Source organism: Aotus nancymaae, unplaced genomic scaffold (assembly GCF_030222135.1).
Source record: "Aotus nancymaae isolate 86718 unplaced genomic scaffold, 86718_ANA_hifiasm-v0.15.2.pri h1tg000041l, whole genome shotgun sequence".
NCBI classification, from domain to species: Eukaryota; Metazoa; Chordata; class Mammalia; order Primates; family Aotidae; genus Aotus; species Aotus nancymaae.
In genome coordinates this window covers 7,326,513-7,342,081 of record NW_026988455.1, presented here as the reverse complement: position 1 = coordinate 7,342,081, position 15,569 = coordinate 7,326,513, and the positions used below count along the sequence as shown (strand labels likewise).

General features: G+C 48.5%; 2 protein-coding genes and 1 long non-coding RNA gene across 11 annotated transcripts in view; 1 reads left to right on the top strand and 2 right to left on the bottom strand.

Annotated features, from left to right (window-relative positions):
* The first annotated feature begins 2,826 nt into the window (after positions 1-2,826).
* Positions 2,827-15,472, top strand: LOC135268659 (uncharacterized). 3 transcript variants are annotated; one of them, XR_010336962.1, is made up of 4 exons: positions 2,827-2,983; positions 10,007-10,081; positions 13,201-13,328; positions 15,290-15,472. It is a non-coding gene; the product is annotated as an uncharacterized LOC135268659 (long non-coding RNA). The 3 variants fall into 3 exon arrangements; XR_010336960.1 differs by lacking the exon at positions 15,290-15,472 and having other exon boundaries at positions 13,201-14,665; XR_010336961.1 differs by lacking the exon at positions 15,290-15,472 and having other exon boundaries at positions 10,002-10,081; positions 13,201-14,665.
* On the bottom strand, positions 3,615-7,432 carry FBXL22 (F-box and leucine rich repeat protein 22). 3 transcript variants are annotated; one of them, XM_064361394.1, is made up of 2 exons: positions 7,052-7,432; positions 3,615-5,658 (listed from the first exon to the last, which is right to left on the bottom strand). In XM_064361394.1, exons 1-2 carry the CDS (start codon positions 7,402-7,404, stop codon positions 5,616-5,618), a joined length of 396 nt encoding a protein of 131 aa, XP_064217464.1. In that variant the 5' UTR covers positions 7,405-7,432; the 3' UTR covers positions 3,615-5,615. The 3 variants fall into 3 exon arrangements, with proteins under 3 accessions (XP_064217464.1, XP_064217462.1, XP_064217463.1); XM_064361392.1 differs by having other exon boundaries at positions 3,615-4,160; XM_064361393.1 differs by having other exon boundaries at positions 4,086-4,447.
* The window catches only part of USP3 (ubiquitin specific peptidase 3), an 84,083-nt gene continuing 81,579 nt past the window's right edge, over positions 13,066-15,569 (bottom strand). For all 5 annotated transcript variants that reach the window (XM_021666230.2, XM_064361391.1, XM_064361388.1 and 2 more), the window contains 2 exons: positions 15,472-15,539; positions 13,066-13,831 (listed from right to left, as the gene is read on the bottom strand). In XM_021666230.2, the coding sequence (XP_021521905.2) occupies positions 13,651-13,831; positions 15,472-15,539 (249 nt within the window). In that variant the 3' untranslated portion in view covers positions 13,066-13,650. The remainder of the gene's footprint in view (positions 13,832-15,471; positions 15,540-15,569) is intronic.

Below are 15,569 nucleotides of genomic sequence, written 5' to 3'. Positions count from 1 at the left end.
CCCACAGATAGACCTGGCTTACTGCTTCCCAGTGCCTGGGACTTGTGGGTTGTGCCAGGCTCTCAGCTTTTTTAGCCCCTCATGGATATGAAGATACCTTCCCCTATCCCTGACTTCCAGGCCCTGCATATTTAGACATAATCTTATAACAATGTCACAGAGAGGGTATTGGTCCCATTTTACAAATAAACTGAAGCTCAGAGAGGTCATATCTTGTCAAAAGCTTTGACAGCAAAGCTTGGAGATTGCTCAAGAGCACCCCTCAAGCTCAGCTGCATGTCTTCCAACTAGGGCTGAGTTCATCAGGTAGGACCTGGCCCAACGCATGCACAATACCCAGTAAATGCTTGTGAGATGAATTCGTTGGTGGATTAATTTAGCCTGCAGGACCCTTTGTTCTATGCTAACCTGACTCTGAAAGGGTTTTTCTTCTGTTTTTTTACTTTTTAATTTGTAAGGTAAGAGGCACGGAGCTTCCATGCCTTCCCTGGGCATGCTACCCTCCAGGAACCTCCATGCATGTAGCTCTCTGGAAGCTACAAAAGTGGTGTTTTAGATTAAGTGAGGTATTGCACTATGTTAAGTGCTTTGCTCATGCCTGGTGATGGTGAACAGTGACTGTTAGACGGTAGAGTGGAGAGCCATGAGTCTCCATCAGTGCCCACCTTCTGGGGGCACCTGAAATGACCCTTCACTTTCAGAACCCAAAGCTCCTCTGGCTTAGGTGGGGGCCAGTTTGGATCCCTAGAAACAGCACTGGACACAGCTGCGAGCCCTGCTTGAGTTCTGTGATCACTATGCCTTGGGATGCAACGGGCATTGGAGGGTTAACCTGGGAACTTAACCCTCATCTACAAAAGAGCTTCCATGGGAAAGGGAGGCCTTCAGGGAATGCAGATTACCCCATTCTAGCTCAACCTACAGTGACCTCTGCTTTACATAGTCAATCACGATCCTTACAAGAACCCCAAAAGCAAGGTTCCCTTGTTATCCTTAGTACTCAGATAAGAAAACTGAGGTTTGGAGAGGGCCTTCTGTCTCTGGTCACAGGGCTAGAAAGTGAGGGAAATGGGATGGAAACCCAGATCCATTAGATCCTGAAGACAGGATCATGTTGTTCTCCAGGCTAAGCCACCAATGTAGGACAAATAGGACATGCTGGGACTCGGGGCTTATTGGAGATGATGAAAGCAAAGCCCTCGGGTGTAAGTGGCTCTGTTGTAGACAAATATTCAACCCCCTGGAAGCCTGAGCTTGCTTTCAACAGTGTTCAGAGTAACCGGAGAAAAATGCATTCCCAACAAGGCCTCTCCAGAGTGCAAAGCAGTGGTGGGCAAACTGGGAAATCAGCCAGAAGCAGCCTGGGTCTCAAAGGCTAGTAGCAGGGTCCTGCCACGCCACTGCAGCTGCTGGTGTGACAGAGCTGGCTCTCCCAACACAGGGATTAGAAGAGATTATTCTGGCCAGGGCTTACTGTGGCTACCCTGTTTCTGGAGTAAGCACTGCCCCAGCCAGGGGCCTTTCAGCAGTCCCCAGAGGGATTGGGGTAGGTCAGGGTGCTGGTTGCCTGTTCACCTGTCCTGCCTGGAAAAAAAATCCAGTGCCCCTGGGACTTCACCTACCATCTGTGCATGGGGCCCTGGTTCTTGGTAGGTTGGGCTGAGGGGGAAACCTTCATCTCTCATTTCATCCTCACATTAATCTGTCCATTCACTGCTGCCTCCATCCCTTACTGTAACTGAACGAAACAGGTGCAGATGCTTGAATTAACAAGAGCGAGGTCTGAATTACCCAAACTAGAAAAGGGGGAAGTAATCGGATTGCTCTTTAAAGTAACTGCTTCAGTTTTTAGGGGGGAAAGTTTTTAGGGGTTTTCCTTATCAAGGAAAGACTGATAAGGAAGGTGTACAAGAACTGGGCTGAGTATGATGTCTGTTTTGTTCTGGTGGCTATCTTGGGTTTCAGTCCACCTGGACCTCAGATTGACGTTATTTTAACAATGGCCAGGTGGTTAATTAGCCATTTTGAAGTAATTTTTGGAGGTTTACAGCTGGGTCTCCAGACTTAAGATTAGCCCCTGAAACTTCTAAGACGTGACATAATTAGATAGGAGCATACAGTTAGATAAATGCAAAGGAGGCATACATGGTGAGAAAAGGGAGGGACATGGAGTCTATTTTAAGGCTGAGGATTGGCTTTTGCAGTTGCCTCAAGGTTGCATCTTGAAATCCAAGAGAAAGGGAAAAAAAGTTTAAAATGCATGTTGGAGTTAAGCTGCAGGCTACATTGCTTCTCCGAGTATCTGCTACTCGGCTTTCCTCCTCATTCACTCTGCTCCAGCCACTCTGATCTTGCTGTTGCCCTAACATACGAGCCACACCTGTAGTTCGCGGCCTCTGCACTGACGGTTCCTCTGCCAGGAGTGTCTTCCTTCTACATGGCTTGCTTGCTTGGCTCTCTGGCTTTCATGTCTCAAACGTCATCTCAATGAAGCTTACATTGGTCAACCCTTTCTCAGAGGCTTCACTCCACCCCCCAATCTCTTGCCAGCAATCCCTGATAGCCCCTTACAGCCTGCACTTTTTCCCATGATAATTTCTACCTTCTTGCATACCAGTTACCTGTTGTTTCTCCCCCGGCTAGAAAGTAAGCTTCATGAGAACAGAATTTGTCTTTTTCCTTGCTGTTTCCCTGTTTGAGCAATGAATTAAGAAACCTGTGAGTAGGGATCAAGCTCCTCTTTCACACCTGGCCTCGGATGGGTGAAGGGCTTTGTCACAGCTGGGGCTGGGCGGAGCCGGAGCGTGAGCAGCGCCACAGTGCTCCCCGCCTCTTCCACCCACCCAGAATTCTCCGCAGGGACTCAGGACCAGGCGGCTGCCGGGAGGTGAGAGCCTTCACTAAATGTGGGACGTCAGTCACTACAGCCCTGAAATTGAAATGGGAAGTCCAGGCTTGTGCTCATGGCCAGCAAATCCAACAGGTGAAAATCTAGTTTGTCATCAGCTTATAATGGTTCCATTATCAAAAGCTTAGCCAAGGCTGCTGCTTCTGTTTTTTTAAACATTTAGTTTGAGGTTTTTTTGTTTTTCCAAATCATTTCTTTTCCCTTTATGAGATGAGAACAGTAGAAAATATGGGTAACTATGCAGTTTATGTAAGAATTCAACAACTGGGAGAATTTTCTACAATCTCGAGTGCGGTCACTCCGGGAACTCATCTGCCCCAGCAAAGGCGAGCAGGCAGGCGCGCGCGGGCAAACCGCAGGGAGGGGCACCCGGCTTTCCCTTCTCCTGCTTCACCGAGATCACTACCGGGGGCCCCTGGAGGCGACGATCCCCAGGACACTCCGGGAGCCGGCTGGGTCTCAAGGGGTCGCTCCGCCCGGAGACTCTCCAGGCCCCTGCACACGGCAGCCCTGGTCTCTCACCCCGCGCGCAAGCCGGCGAGCTCCGAGTGGTGAGGCCCTCCCCACCGAGGTGATTTCCACCCAACGGCGAGCGGAGTCCCCAAGAACGGCGAGGCGCCTCCCGCCGCCGTTGGGGGCGCACCGCACAGAGCTGGGGCGGAAGCTAGAGGGGAAAGGCGGTGGTGGTGAGTGAGAACCAGCAGAGTCTTTTCCAAACATCCATTTAATCTTGCGTTCGTCCTGGGTATAAAGTCGTAACGTGAGGTAGGCATTGTTATCCCCACTGTGCAAACGGGGAAACTGAGGCTCAGAAGATGCAGTGTTGGTCTGGAAGGTGGAAGAGCTGGGGTGGAAACCAGGACGGTCTGGGGCTGCGCTCCCTCCCCGGGGGCCGCGGCGGGGCGGTATCTAGCGCTGCAGCAGCTTGCCGAGGGCCGCGGCGGGTGCGCGCGGGCGCGGGGGTTGGTCGGGCAGCATGGCGGCGCTGTGCTCGGCGCGCAGGGCCAGGCGCGGGCACGCGGCGCGCAGGCGGCGCAGGCCGGCCGCGCTCACGTTGCGGCAGAAGTCCACGTGCAGCGTCTGCAGCGCGCGCCCGTCCGCCGCCACGGCCGCTAGCGTGCGGTTGGTGACGCGCGCGCAGTTCTCCAGGCGCAGTGCGCGCAGGCGTGGGCAGCAGCGGAGCAGGCGCGCCAAGCAGTCGTCGGTGACGTGGCCGCAGCCCGACAGAGTGACGGACGCCAGATTGGGGCACCTGTGGGGAAAGCGAGGTGACCCGGGGCCCACTGGCTCGTTGAAGCCACCCACCCGCCCCAGGGGATTGGGCGTATTTATTTACCGAGGACTTGGGCCCTGCGAAGTGAAGACACTTGTCTGCGACGACTCGCAGGGTTCCAAGTCAGCTTTCTGGCCGGCCCATTTTCCCTGCTCTTTCTGCCCCTGCATCTCAGCGTACCTTCATCTACGTGGGTTCGCGGCTCGTAGCCTGGGGAGCCCCTAGTGGGAAAGCTCCGACCCCGGCTCAGCAGAGTCCTGGGGCGGCTGTGGACAGAGGGAATGGCCGGTTTCAGGAGCCACAGCCCTTGTCTCTCTGATTAGCTCCGGACGTGCTGGCTTGCAGGGGAGCGGTGCAAGGCCACTGCTCCAGTCTAACTTCAAGCTGAGGCCCCTGAATGTACCGGCGGGATGTGAGCGGGAAGAGAGATTTGTTCCTTGGAGGTGGCTTAGTGACAGGGCCATCCCAACCCTCGAGGTGGTGGGAGCAGGCGTCAGCATTGACTCCGGGTTCAGTTGGCTAGAGCTGTTCCTGCCTCCCCTGGGGCACCAGCCTGGAAAAGGGCAGGAATCGGAGGCAGCTAGAAGCAGGCCCTGAGCAGGTACAGTCAGGGACACCCAGGTCTCTTGCCCAGAAAGCTTGGGGGACCTACTTTTGCCACCTCATCAGCCCCTCCCAGCGAGAAAAGATCTTGAGCAAAGTTCGACTTGGCTTATCGCCATGTCAGTCACTCCCAGAACCTTGCTTTCCTCTGCGTGGGGGGAATAACGTCTACCTTTGGGGTTGTGAGGAGCCTGCAGCGGGGCCCTCCACAGGCGGTCATAATGCGCGGCACCAGCCGCTTCCAGTTAAGGACCGACTCATGGGCGCAGGGGGCTTGGCTCTCCGCAGCAAGAAGGAGCTGGAGTCTGGTCTGGGGAAGCGTTTCCCTTTCCCTGCTAGCCGCCTCTGCAGCTCCGTGACTGCCCCCGCTGGGCCAGCCGAGCTCTTTGGTGCCTGGGTTGGGAAGTAAGGAACTAAAATATGCTGGACCCAGCCACGTTTCACACAGAGCCAAGGCCTCTTTCAGGTTCATGTGCCTTCGTTCCTCACCCCATTGAACCTCTACACCCGAAGCTTTGTTCATGAGGAAACTGGCCCAGGGAGCCCAAGTGACTGGCCTGTGATTTATTTACGGACCCGGGACAGATGTCTGAACTTTGCTGGGTGCCACTTCCTCATCTGTCAAGTGGAGGAATTGTTACCTTCAAGGTGGTTATAAGGATTAGGTGTTTAAGCCTCAAAGGTGTTGGGTGATCGTTTCCCTAAGAACCTTTTGAATAATTCTGATGCAGGGGGGAAAAAAAAGCCAACTGTCCCCTGCCCAGCTATCCTCAGCCATTCCTCCCAACCTGAGTGCCAGAAGAACCAGATTCAGTAGACGTTCATCAGTGCCTACTGTGTGCCAGGTGCCACTGTGTCATTTAATCCTCTTACCCTGTGGGATAAGGAAAATTTAGCACATTTTACAGAAGAAATGAGGTTGCAAGAGTTTAGATACTGGAGCTGGAGTCACATGGTTGGACGCACTGGGCAACTCAGCAGAGAGCCCTGATAGCAAAGCCCTTTGCTTTTTATGTGACAGCAGGGCCCCTTGCTTGACCAGTACAGAGGCTTCGGAGAGGTCCACTCCACACCTCGCAGATTTGGGGCATGAAGCTCGGTTCTCGTAGAGTAAGAATGGAACAACTTCAGGAAGCGTTCTGCTCTGCACCTGCCCCCACCCTCAATATCACTCTCTAGTCTGATTCCTGGGCCTTGTTAAGCCTGTCAAAATGGCCTTGTCTAGCCAGGACCCAGCCCCAAGTCCATCTTCTGTTTCCTTCCTACCAGCTCAAAAGAAAGGTGGGGTCACTACGCTGTTTCCTTCCACTCCTGTCGTGCTGCCAGCAAATAGCAGCTGTGAACTTGGGTGGCAGTAAACTGGCTGAGCTTAGTTTTCCATGGACAGCCAGGCCCAGTTTAAGTGATCGAGGGGGTGTTTTTCCTTAGAGGGAGCACAGGACTGGCAGAAGCTCAATGAGAGGGTGGTTGAGTATCTCTGTTCTTGCCTGGGCGGCTCTACCCATGAGGCTGGGACGATGGAGGGATCCTGGCCTTGTGGTTCAGCATCTGTGTCTGCAGTGGGGTTAGCAGATACACACAAGATGTATTTGGGACATACACTAAAAAAAAAAAAATCACTGTTTATCTGAAATTCATATTTAACTGGATAGCCTATATATTTGCTAAAATCTGGCAACCCTAGACTGTGGGCAAATCTCACCATCTCATTGAGCATTAGTTTGCCAATTTGAAAAATTAGGCTAAGCCACCCTCCCTAGGAGTACTGTGTAAATCAGTAATTCATCTTCTCCGGGAGTCTGGTTTGGCTAAGCTGACCCGAGCACCCTGGCTCCCCTGCCTCTCCTTCCTCTGCAGCGTTTCCCACAGGGCTGTTTGCTAGGCCTAGTGGAGGGGTGAGCTGATGGCTGTACCTGGAAGCCTTTTCCCAGAGCCTGACCTTGAAAATCCAGGCCCAGATGGATCCCCCCAGCACTTAATGACTACCAGGGAGGACAGCTGCCCGAAGGGCAGGGACAGCTGAGGCCCCACTTCTTGGTGTTTGCATGAAGCAGCTCCAGGACCTGTGAGGCTGAGAGGATTAGCAGTGGTGTATCTGTCTCCTGGGGCCCGTGTTTTGGGCGGGCCTGGATGTCTGCCTTGGGCCTAGTTGGAGGCACCCCCAAGGTGGAGCCATCTTGGTCTCGTAATTTGCTCTTGCCTGCCCCCCGCAAGAGGGAAGCCAGAGCTAGCAGGGCCAGCACTGCCCAGGAGGCAAGGTGGCCTACCTGTCGCACACCCGGAGGAGGAAATCATTGACTAGGCTCTCATGCCGGCTGCAGATGCTTCTCTGGAAGGCACTCTTGAGCCAGTCCTCAATGCTGCACACCTGCACACGGCTGGAGTGCCAGCAGATGGAGAGGCTGCGGAGAGCAGGGCCCAGGAGGAAGTTGTCCTTCTGGAGTTCAGTGAGGGAACGGAAGTGCAGCAGGGACCAGAGTGCGGGGTCCTCAAACACCTCGTGGAGCTGGGAGCAGGTCCTGGCGAGGCTCTTCCTGCTGTCCTTGTCTAGGAAGGAGAAGAGGTGCAGCAGGCACTCCCGGTTGAGCTGGGTTATGTGCATGGTGAGCAGCGGCCACATGTGAGTGTGACTGCAGCTAGGGGACGGGCTGACCTGCCTCCTCTCCTCCCCAGTTCTGGGCTGCCAGTGGACATATATGGTTGAGGAATGGTGTTTATTTTTGGCTAACAACTGGTGCTGAAGCTCTGCGGAGGGGTGAGGGAAGAAATGGCAGGACCCAGACATACGTGCGGCAGTCTGTGACTCGGCTTATGTTCAGAGGGATTGAAAATCCTGGCAGAAAAGCAGCCTATTGAAGTTACTTTCCTTAAAAGGGATTTTTTTCCCCTTTAGCTGACAATGGTGCTTAGCAGCGAGCACTTTTGGCTTTTCCCAAGGCGTTTTCATTGGGAGGCGGTGTCCAGGCCAGCTCTGTCTGGGTTTGCAGTCCCTACTAACGGGGAAGGAGTCTAATTGTAAATGTTAACTGTTTTGATTTTCTAGTACATCATTGTGAATCTTTTGCTTCATCCTTAGTAGGAAGAAGCCTGTTGTGTGTGAAGAGTGAAGGGTGACAGTTGTGAGTTCTGTGCTGTAAGCAGAGTCCTTGGCTGATGCCTCATTCCTGTTATTTTTGTGCCATAGAATAATGGTCTCCAGGCTAGGCTGGTCGACCTTCAAGTCCTGCTGCCCTCCTCTAGGCAGGGGGATTTTCCTGGACTTGATCAATGGCTAGATTTTTTACCGAGTTGTTTATAAAAGATTTTACTGAAGTCGCTTCTTTCCAGAGTTGTGTTTTATTGGTTTGGTGGGTTTTTTGTTTGGTTTGGTTTTTTTGTAGTTTTGGTCAAGCAGTACTGAGAATGTCTGTGCTTTAAATTGAAGCGTACTTGGCTTTACATTTTCCCACCGATATGGCCTTCTACTTTATATAACCTGTGTTTCCCAAAATGTCAAGATGGATGAGGTAGCTCTTAATGTGAAACTGCTTGAAACAATTTTAAGTTCAATATTTTAGACCGTCTTTGCCTTTAAGCTGACCACAAACCATCTGCTCTGAGTGCCCTCCATCTCCTCTTGGAGAAACCAGCGGACCACCCCTGCCCTCTCTGACTCCACCCTAGACAAGTTTCCTAGAGGTAGTGTCGGTGATATTCTCTCTTCCTGAGTACTCAAAGCCTCACAACATGGCAGACCCTTTTCCTGATGCTGCTTCACTCCCAAACCTAGCCCCAACCTTAACTTCCCTGCCTTGAATCCCTGGCGTCGTTTTTTGGTTTGTTTGGGGGATGCTGATACAGTGCAGCTGTGTAGGCCACATTCTCCCTAGGCAATAGGGAGTACTGAGGAGAGAACGCTTTTCCTCTGCCAGCCCAGAGACCACCACCTCAGTGGTTACTTTTGTTTGTTCTCCCATTTGGAATAAGAGGGAATGGGAATCCTTTTGGTTTTTCCATGGACAGAAATGAAGCAACCTATGCTGAACCCACTTCTGGAACTAAGGTTTGGTCAGGGCTGGTGCAGCTTTGCCTTTAAAGGCAGCAGGCAATCAAGCAAAGAAGAAACTAGCCATTGTAGTCAGTGCCTTTCCTGAGAAGCCAGCCTCAGCTGCTCCCCCTGTGTCTCCATTACTGCACCATGCCAAGATGAAGTGCAATGGGGGGATTCTCTTAAACAAGGAGCAGTCAAAAGGAAGTATTTCTCAAGGAAGGGGAGCCAGCCACTGCTGCTATTTCAAGCTCATCAATTTAGTTCTAAATGATAGCTGACACTCTGTCTAGGTGTACTTCTTCACTTAAAATGTATGCTGCAATACCACACAGGTGGTGTGATTAGAAAGCCATGTTATCTCCACTTTCCCTCCACTAACCTCCTCAAACCAATGCTTTTCGGAGGGTTGACCCTTAGGAATAGGGGTTCTTTCAACTTCTTGCAAGGTGAGAGTGGTAATTGTGCCTTCCACTAAGAGTCACTGTGCTTCAGCGTGGTTTCCAAGCTGCACTACTGCAGCCCTGCTGGAATGGCAAAAGATTGGCAGGGAGAACGTTTAAAGCCTTGCCCCTCTGTTCTTCCTCCAGGTAGGCTGCAGGAAGCATCCTGGACTACTGGGGCCCGGGCCCGGGGCGGGAGCTGGCGGGGGCTGGCAGGTGGGGTGGGGGTTGGGGATGTGCTCCTGCCTGCTGCAGAGGGTCTGCCCCTTCAGCCTTCTCTGGAGCTACGCTGTTTGGCAGCAGCGACAGCAACCATGCAGCGTCTGAGCAGCACAGCTGCCAAAAGAGAATGTGCCCCATGGAACAAGGATGCAGAACAATCTGAGCTGCAGGCATCTGTGTCTTCAACTTTAGAAGACTGACAAGACCAGGCAAATGAAGAACATGGTTCTGTTTGCAGGAGGCATGGCAGCAGAGAGGTAGTCTATAGGAACTTACTGTAAGCAGGTGGTTTATTTAACAGCACTTATTTGCCTGTTTTTACCCTAGAAGATGACCAGTATCCTTTGCTCAGAGCCCCAATACTGGTGCCTCAGGGTAGAATCTAGCTCTAAAAGGGAGGGAAGGGGCCTCATTTTTGTAAGATCAGTAGTCACAAGAGACTAAGAAGGATTTCACTGGGTAAGGGTGAGTGGGACCTCAGGCACCTGACTGCAGGCACTAATCTCCTGGCCATCACTTTGCCAGTACAGGTTACTTCATCCTGGCCCAGGTACAGCAGCTCCAAATCGTGGGGATTCTGTTGACTGAGAAGGCCCACAGCTTGAGTAAGTACATTATGATTTATGTGGCTCCACTGAAAAAAGGTGTTCAGAAATAAGTCAAAAGTAAAGAGAACAGACTTTTAATGATACTTTTTAAAACAGTTGAGGTTGGTGAAGCAGAAAAGGGATGTGATTACAACTTAAATGAATCAGTCACTTGCACAATTAAACAATCCTCTTAGCATTATACAAACTGGGTTTTAATGGCAAATGATGACATCACAGCATGACCAACGCTCATGGAAGGCAGTCTAGAGTCCATCATGCTCACACCTGAGGGGGAAGGCCCTGCACCCACTAACGAGATGCAGAGACCTTGGACTATAGACACCACATGCCCACTTCTCCTTACTCACCTTCCTATGGCTACTCTTAGTCACCTGGGACCCAGGCCTTGGCTGCAGGAACACACTTTTTTCCATGGGCTTTCCAGGGCCCAAGTGAAGAGGCCACTTCAGCAGCAGAGGTTACAGGAGAGAGTTTAGGGGCTGGTGGAGGTTAAAGTGGGATAAGTGTATCTAAATAGACTTATGTACACTAAACCAATAAAGGAGAGGTTTGGCTTTAAGAAATAAATATGTCCCCAACCCCAGAAACCAAGCTGCTAAGTAGGTTCCACAGGCAAGATACACATGTAACACTCACCCGGGGCCAGTACACTTGACTGGTTTAATTCTAGTACATTTGTCATCACTATACACTGAGTAGAATACAGTGGATAAGCAAAGGTTTCTCCACCATGGAGAGAGATTTGTGTTGCCACAAACTGTTTCTATCACCCACCTGTGTGGGAGGACTTCTGAGAAAGTTTTCTTATTCCAAGGAGCCATGTGACTCAGTGAGAGGCCCTGCCTCAGCAGAAGTTCTGAGCGAGCAGCCACATACATACTGGAGACAACATGGCACAAGGGAAAAGCCCTGGAGAGCACAAAAGATCAGCTTTCAAAATAGGTGTGGTAAGGCTACACAGTTAAAAATTAAAATACAATTAGGCACATTTACATCACTGGTGTTTAAGTGCACAATTCAAATGGATCCAATCACTTTTTTAAACAATCTTCATGATATCCAGACGCTTCTGTTCAAGTAAAACCAACCAATAAAAACAAATTCAGAGAGAAGACATGTTCATCTCTTAAGCCAACACATCACCTGTCTGAAGACCACTTTGCCCGACAAAGTAGTCCAATCTGTTGCTAAAGTTCCATTTGGTATAAAAATACAGCTTCTTTTCACCATCAACTCTGCCCAGGCCTGTACTGTTTTTAAGTTATAACAGCTGCCCATTCAGAGAGACTGAAGAGCGAAGTATCAGTGTTAGAAGTTACAACTCTCTGCCTTCTAAGCCAAAGAGCCTGGATTCATAGGAAATACTTCCCAAGATCAAAGGCGACTCACATTTCAGGTTCAGTTAGATGTGGTGACGTACTGACAGGTCAGATCAGGTGGAACTGTCATTTTTGTAGCTCAGAAACTTGTCAAATAGCAGTTTCATACAGTTTATAATTTAGCATTGTGAATTAATTTAAGCACACATTTCCCTATGACCTTTTAGGACTCTAAATTGTAAGATGTAAACATGATGGCAAAGCTTTATTCTTTGAAGTTAAAATTTAGGCCAGCACTGTCTTACGCCATATGTGGGTGTTGAGTACTTGAAAGGTGGTGAGTGTAACTGAAGGAACTGAATTTCTGATTTAAATTTTAATAACCACATGTGTCTAGGAGGCATAGTATTGGAGGATATATGTTTATACATAATTGCAATTTGCTCCTTGTCATGTTAAAGTGTTTAGCCGATATGCTCTGGGAAGATACGAGATTTATCCAGTTAATATTAAAATGGAAATGGAGCTACACCTGCTCCTACAACTTCAGATATCCAACCTGAGGGACAGCCACCAGACTGGTTTTTTGTTTTTGAGACAGAGTCTCGCTCTGTTGCCCAGGCTGGAGTGCAATGGCACCATCTCGGCTCACTGCAACCTCCGCCTCCCGGGTTCAGACGATTATCCTGCCTCAGCCACTTGAGTAGCTGGGACTACAGGTGCATGCCACCATGCCTGGCTAATTTTTGTAATTTTAGTAGAGATGGGGTTTCACCATGTTGGCCAGGCTGGTCTCGAACTCCTGACCTCATGATCCACCCACCTTGGCCTCCCAAAGTGCTGGGATTGCAGGCGTGAGCCACCACATCCAGCCCACCAGTCTGTTTTTACATTCATAAGCTTAAAAACATCTTGACCATTTTTCTTTTTTAATAGAACAGTATGTGCATGGTGCCTTAGCCTGTAATCTCAGCACTTTGGGAGGCTGAGGCGGGTGGAGCACCTGAGGTCAGGAGTTGAAGACCAGCCTGGCCAACATGGTGAAACCCTGTCTCTACTAAAAATAAAAAATATTAGCTGGGCGTGATGGTGGGTACCTGTAATCCCAGCTACTCGGGAGCTGAGGCAGAATTGCTTGAACCTGGGAGGCAGAAGTTGCAGTGAGTCGAGATGGTGCCACTACACTCCAGCCTGGGCAACAGAAGGAGACTGTCTCAATAAGAAGAAAAACTAAACAACGAAAACTACTTACTCAAAATGAGATTATTTTCAACTTGTTCTGCTATCAGGATAGGCCAATGCTGCTCTGGGTTTTAACACCCCTCAAAGACTAAATTTCCTCCTGTGGAAGCAGACTCCCCTAGCGATAAACTGAAATGTAGGTGACGATTCAAGTACATACCAGAGGGTCACACCTCAGACTAAGATACCAAACAAGCAGTAAGTCTAAAGTGGACATGCAGTGACTTCCAGTGCTACAACCAAGGGGAATGAGACACTGATTGATTGAAAAAGGAGGCAGATGCCATGGCTTTACCTCACTAGGTAAGCATGTATACCATGTCAGTGATGTTTTTTAAACATTAAATATATTTGGTCTTTACTCCCATCTTACCTCCCCACACACAAGTATGCCCCAAAACCAAAAAAGCCAACAAAGAGTAATAATTCTTGTATTTGCAGGACAGGTACAACTGAACCAACAAATTTATTTAGTTAGTGCTGATAAACAGCAGCCTTGAGACAAGCAGTAATTACCTGGTCTACTTCATGATGCCCTGTTATCTTTTACAGGCAGAAAGAATGATTGCTCAGCAGTCACTGTGAAATTTTGTGGGCAACAAGTTAAGTGCACATATGATCCTTGATTTAGAGTCAACCTGATCTCCATTACAACTGTGAAAATCTCGCTTTCAGCAAGTGTGAGTAACAAAAGCATTGATGTAAATGTGCCTCAAAGTGAGAACTGAAAACATTAACATAAAAAAGTCAAATAAGACTAAGTTCTTAAAACTACATATAAAAATTGAATTATTACAACTAAAGCAGCAAATCAAAACGTCTGCTGAGGTTTTCTGGTAGAACAACAACAAAATTAGTTGGTGCCCATGTTCAGTAAGTCACTACCATTGACAAAACTAAACCCAAAATAGGAAATTGAAAAGTGCATAATGAAATTAAATCTTGGATCAAGTATTTGTGGAAAACTGGAAATGTTTCTCCGGTATGGTTGATGAATGATGATTAGGAGGAGGTATTAAAAAGTTTATCCGATCCAGCTTTGGCCTGGCGTTCCACGTAGAAAAGGATGTAGGCCTTTGCCTTCACCACAGTCTCCTCATCAGTCAGTGTTACAGTACTGTCATTGAAGTGGAACCAGCGGCCTTCGTGAGTTGCGTATGCTGTGTAATGTCCAGAACCAACCCTGTAAAGAAAAGGCAAAAGACCAAAGAAAGAAAAACCTCAGAAATCACAAAAGGATCTGTACAACTGTATCATGTTAGATTTAAATTTCAATAGGTAAAGAATACATCCCAGACTTTTAGTTTAAACTCATGTTTTTACCTTCCTCGAAATTGACCAGAACGTTTGCTAGAACACAAAGCAGATGGTCCTGGACCAATGGAGGAAACGGAGATGAGGAACTCTCAACCTAACAAGCATAGGTCAAGGCCTATGGAAACATGGAAAACTGAGTTCCAGATTTTCCCATCAGAATTTTGGGAAAAAACTAAACAAAGAAGGGCACACTTCTCTGATACCGTGGTCATTGGGGGCTCTTCCCTGTCAGCATGAACTACCCACTCATACATGGAACCTTAGACTCAGGCCTGCAGGTAGAACAGACCTTCCTAACTGCCAGGAGAACCCTGTTTAAACAATAAAGATCCATCTCATCATTTACTATGATTCAGAATAAACTACCAACAAACACCAAATTTTAAAAATACTTACTTTTAAGCCTTTGCACTCCTACAAAATCATTTTTAGGGGGAAGAAATAACAGGAAGAACAAGTAAAGCAATCAACCCTGAGGAACTGAATGCAGGAAACCTAACAGCTTTAAAATTTTTAATTAGTGCTAACAGTTTCAAAAAGATGATAGTGCAACCATAAAATAAGAATAGGCTGTTATGAAAACGTTACCAGAAAAATGTGATTGCTGCAATATAAATATCATATGGAGGAGCTAATCTTTCATTTGGATACAGAAACAGAGATGATAGAAATGATTAAAGAATATTTAAGACGTGGAAAAGAGATCTAGGAAATTCACTATGCATATCGTAGGGGGTTCCAGAACAGAGAAGAATGGGGTCAGACCTACAGTATAAACATTTTCATGAGCTGAAGGCACCAAACTAAAAGTGTCCCTACCAACTACCAAGCAGGAATACATTTAATGATACTTAAGTCCAAAGATACAGGATCCTACAAACTTCCACGGACAAGAAAGCTAGGTTCCTATAAAGTAGTGAGAATAAGACCTGTCATCTGTAACACTATGTGAGTGAGTGTAGACATTACCATGACTTCAAAGCTCTGCGGGAAAAGGATTTTCAACATGGATAGTTGTTTGCCCACATGTAGTAGTCTTAAGTTCGAAGGTAAAATAGCTACCCTCAGACCAAAAACCAGAAGGATAGACCCCTAACACAAACTTTCAGGGGGAAAAATAATGTTAACAAGATTTAAAATGAGTCTTTAAAGTAGTAGATGACATGGAGTAAGGTATTCCAAATAATTTTCCCTTTTTTGCCCCATTTAAATTTCATATGGCAAAGAAATAAGCTATATGGCATAAGGATGCCTCAGGATTTTGAGCACAAATAGACTGGGTTCAAATGAACCTTCATTTCACTTTTATATACCTTCCCTTAAGGTTTCATATCATCATCTCAGGAGTACTCTTCCACACCAAAACTGAAGGAAATTCCACCCACTTAACTGTATATGAATCCATTCTTTATGGAGTTTAGGGAGAACTATCAAGAGTGGTGCAAAACTGCAGGTGTGCTGGCCACCAGGTACTCCCATCCAACAGAAGCTGGCGGCTGTACTCACCCGGAACCATGGTGCACCACCACAGCGGCGAGGTCGTACAGGCAGCTCTCCGGGCCACTGTTCTCAGGCTACAGAACAAGGAAGAAGGCATCCGCAGG

What these genes read in the sequence shown, in the direction of transcription:
- FBXL22 (XM_064361392.1), bottom strand. Translation starts at nt 7,404, where the DNA reads ATGTGGCCGCTGCTCACCATGCACATAACCCAGCTCAACCGGGAGTGC. An exon ending in CTCCTCCGGGTGTGCGACAG is followed by an intron (nt 4,161 to 7,051) that starts GTAGGCCACCTT and finishes CTTTCCCCACAG; the next exon opens with GTGCCCCAATCTGGCGTCCG.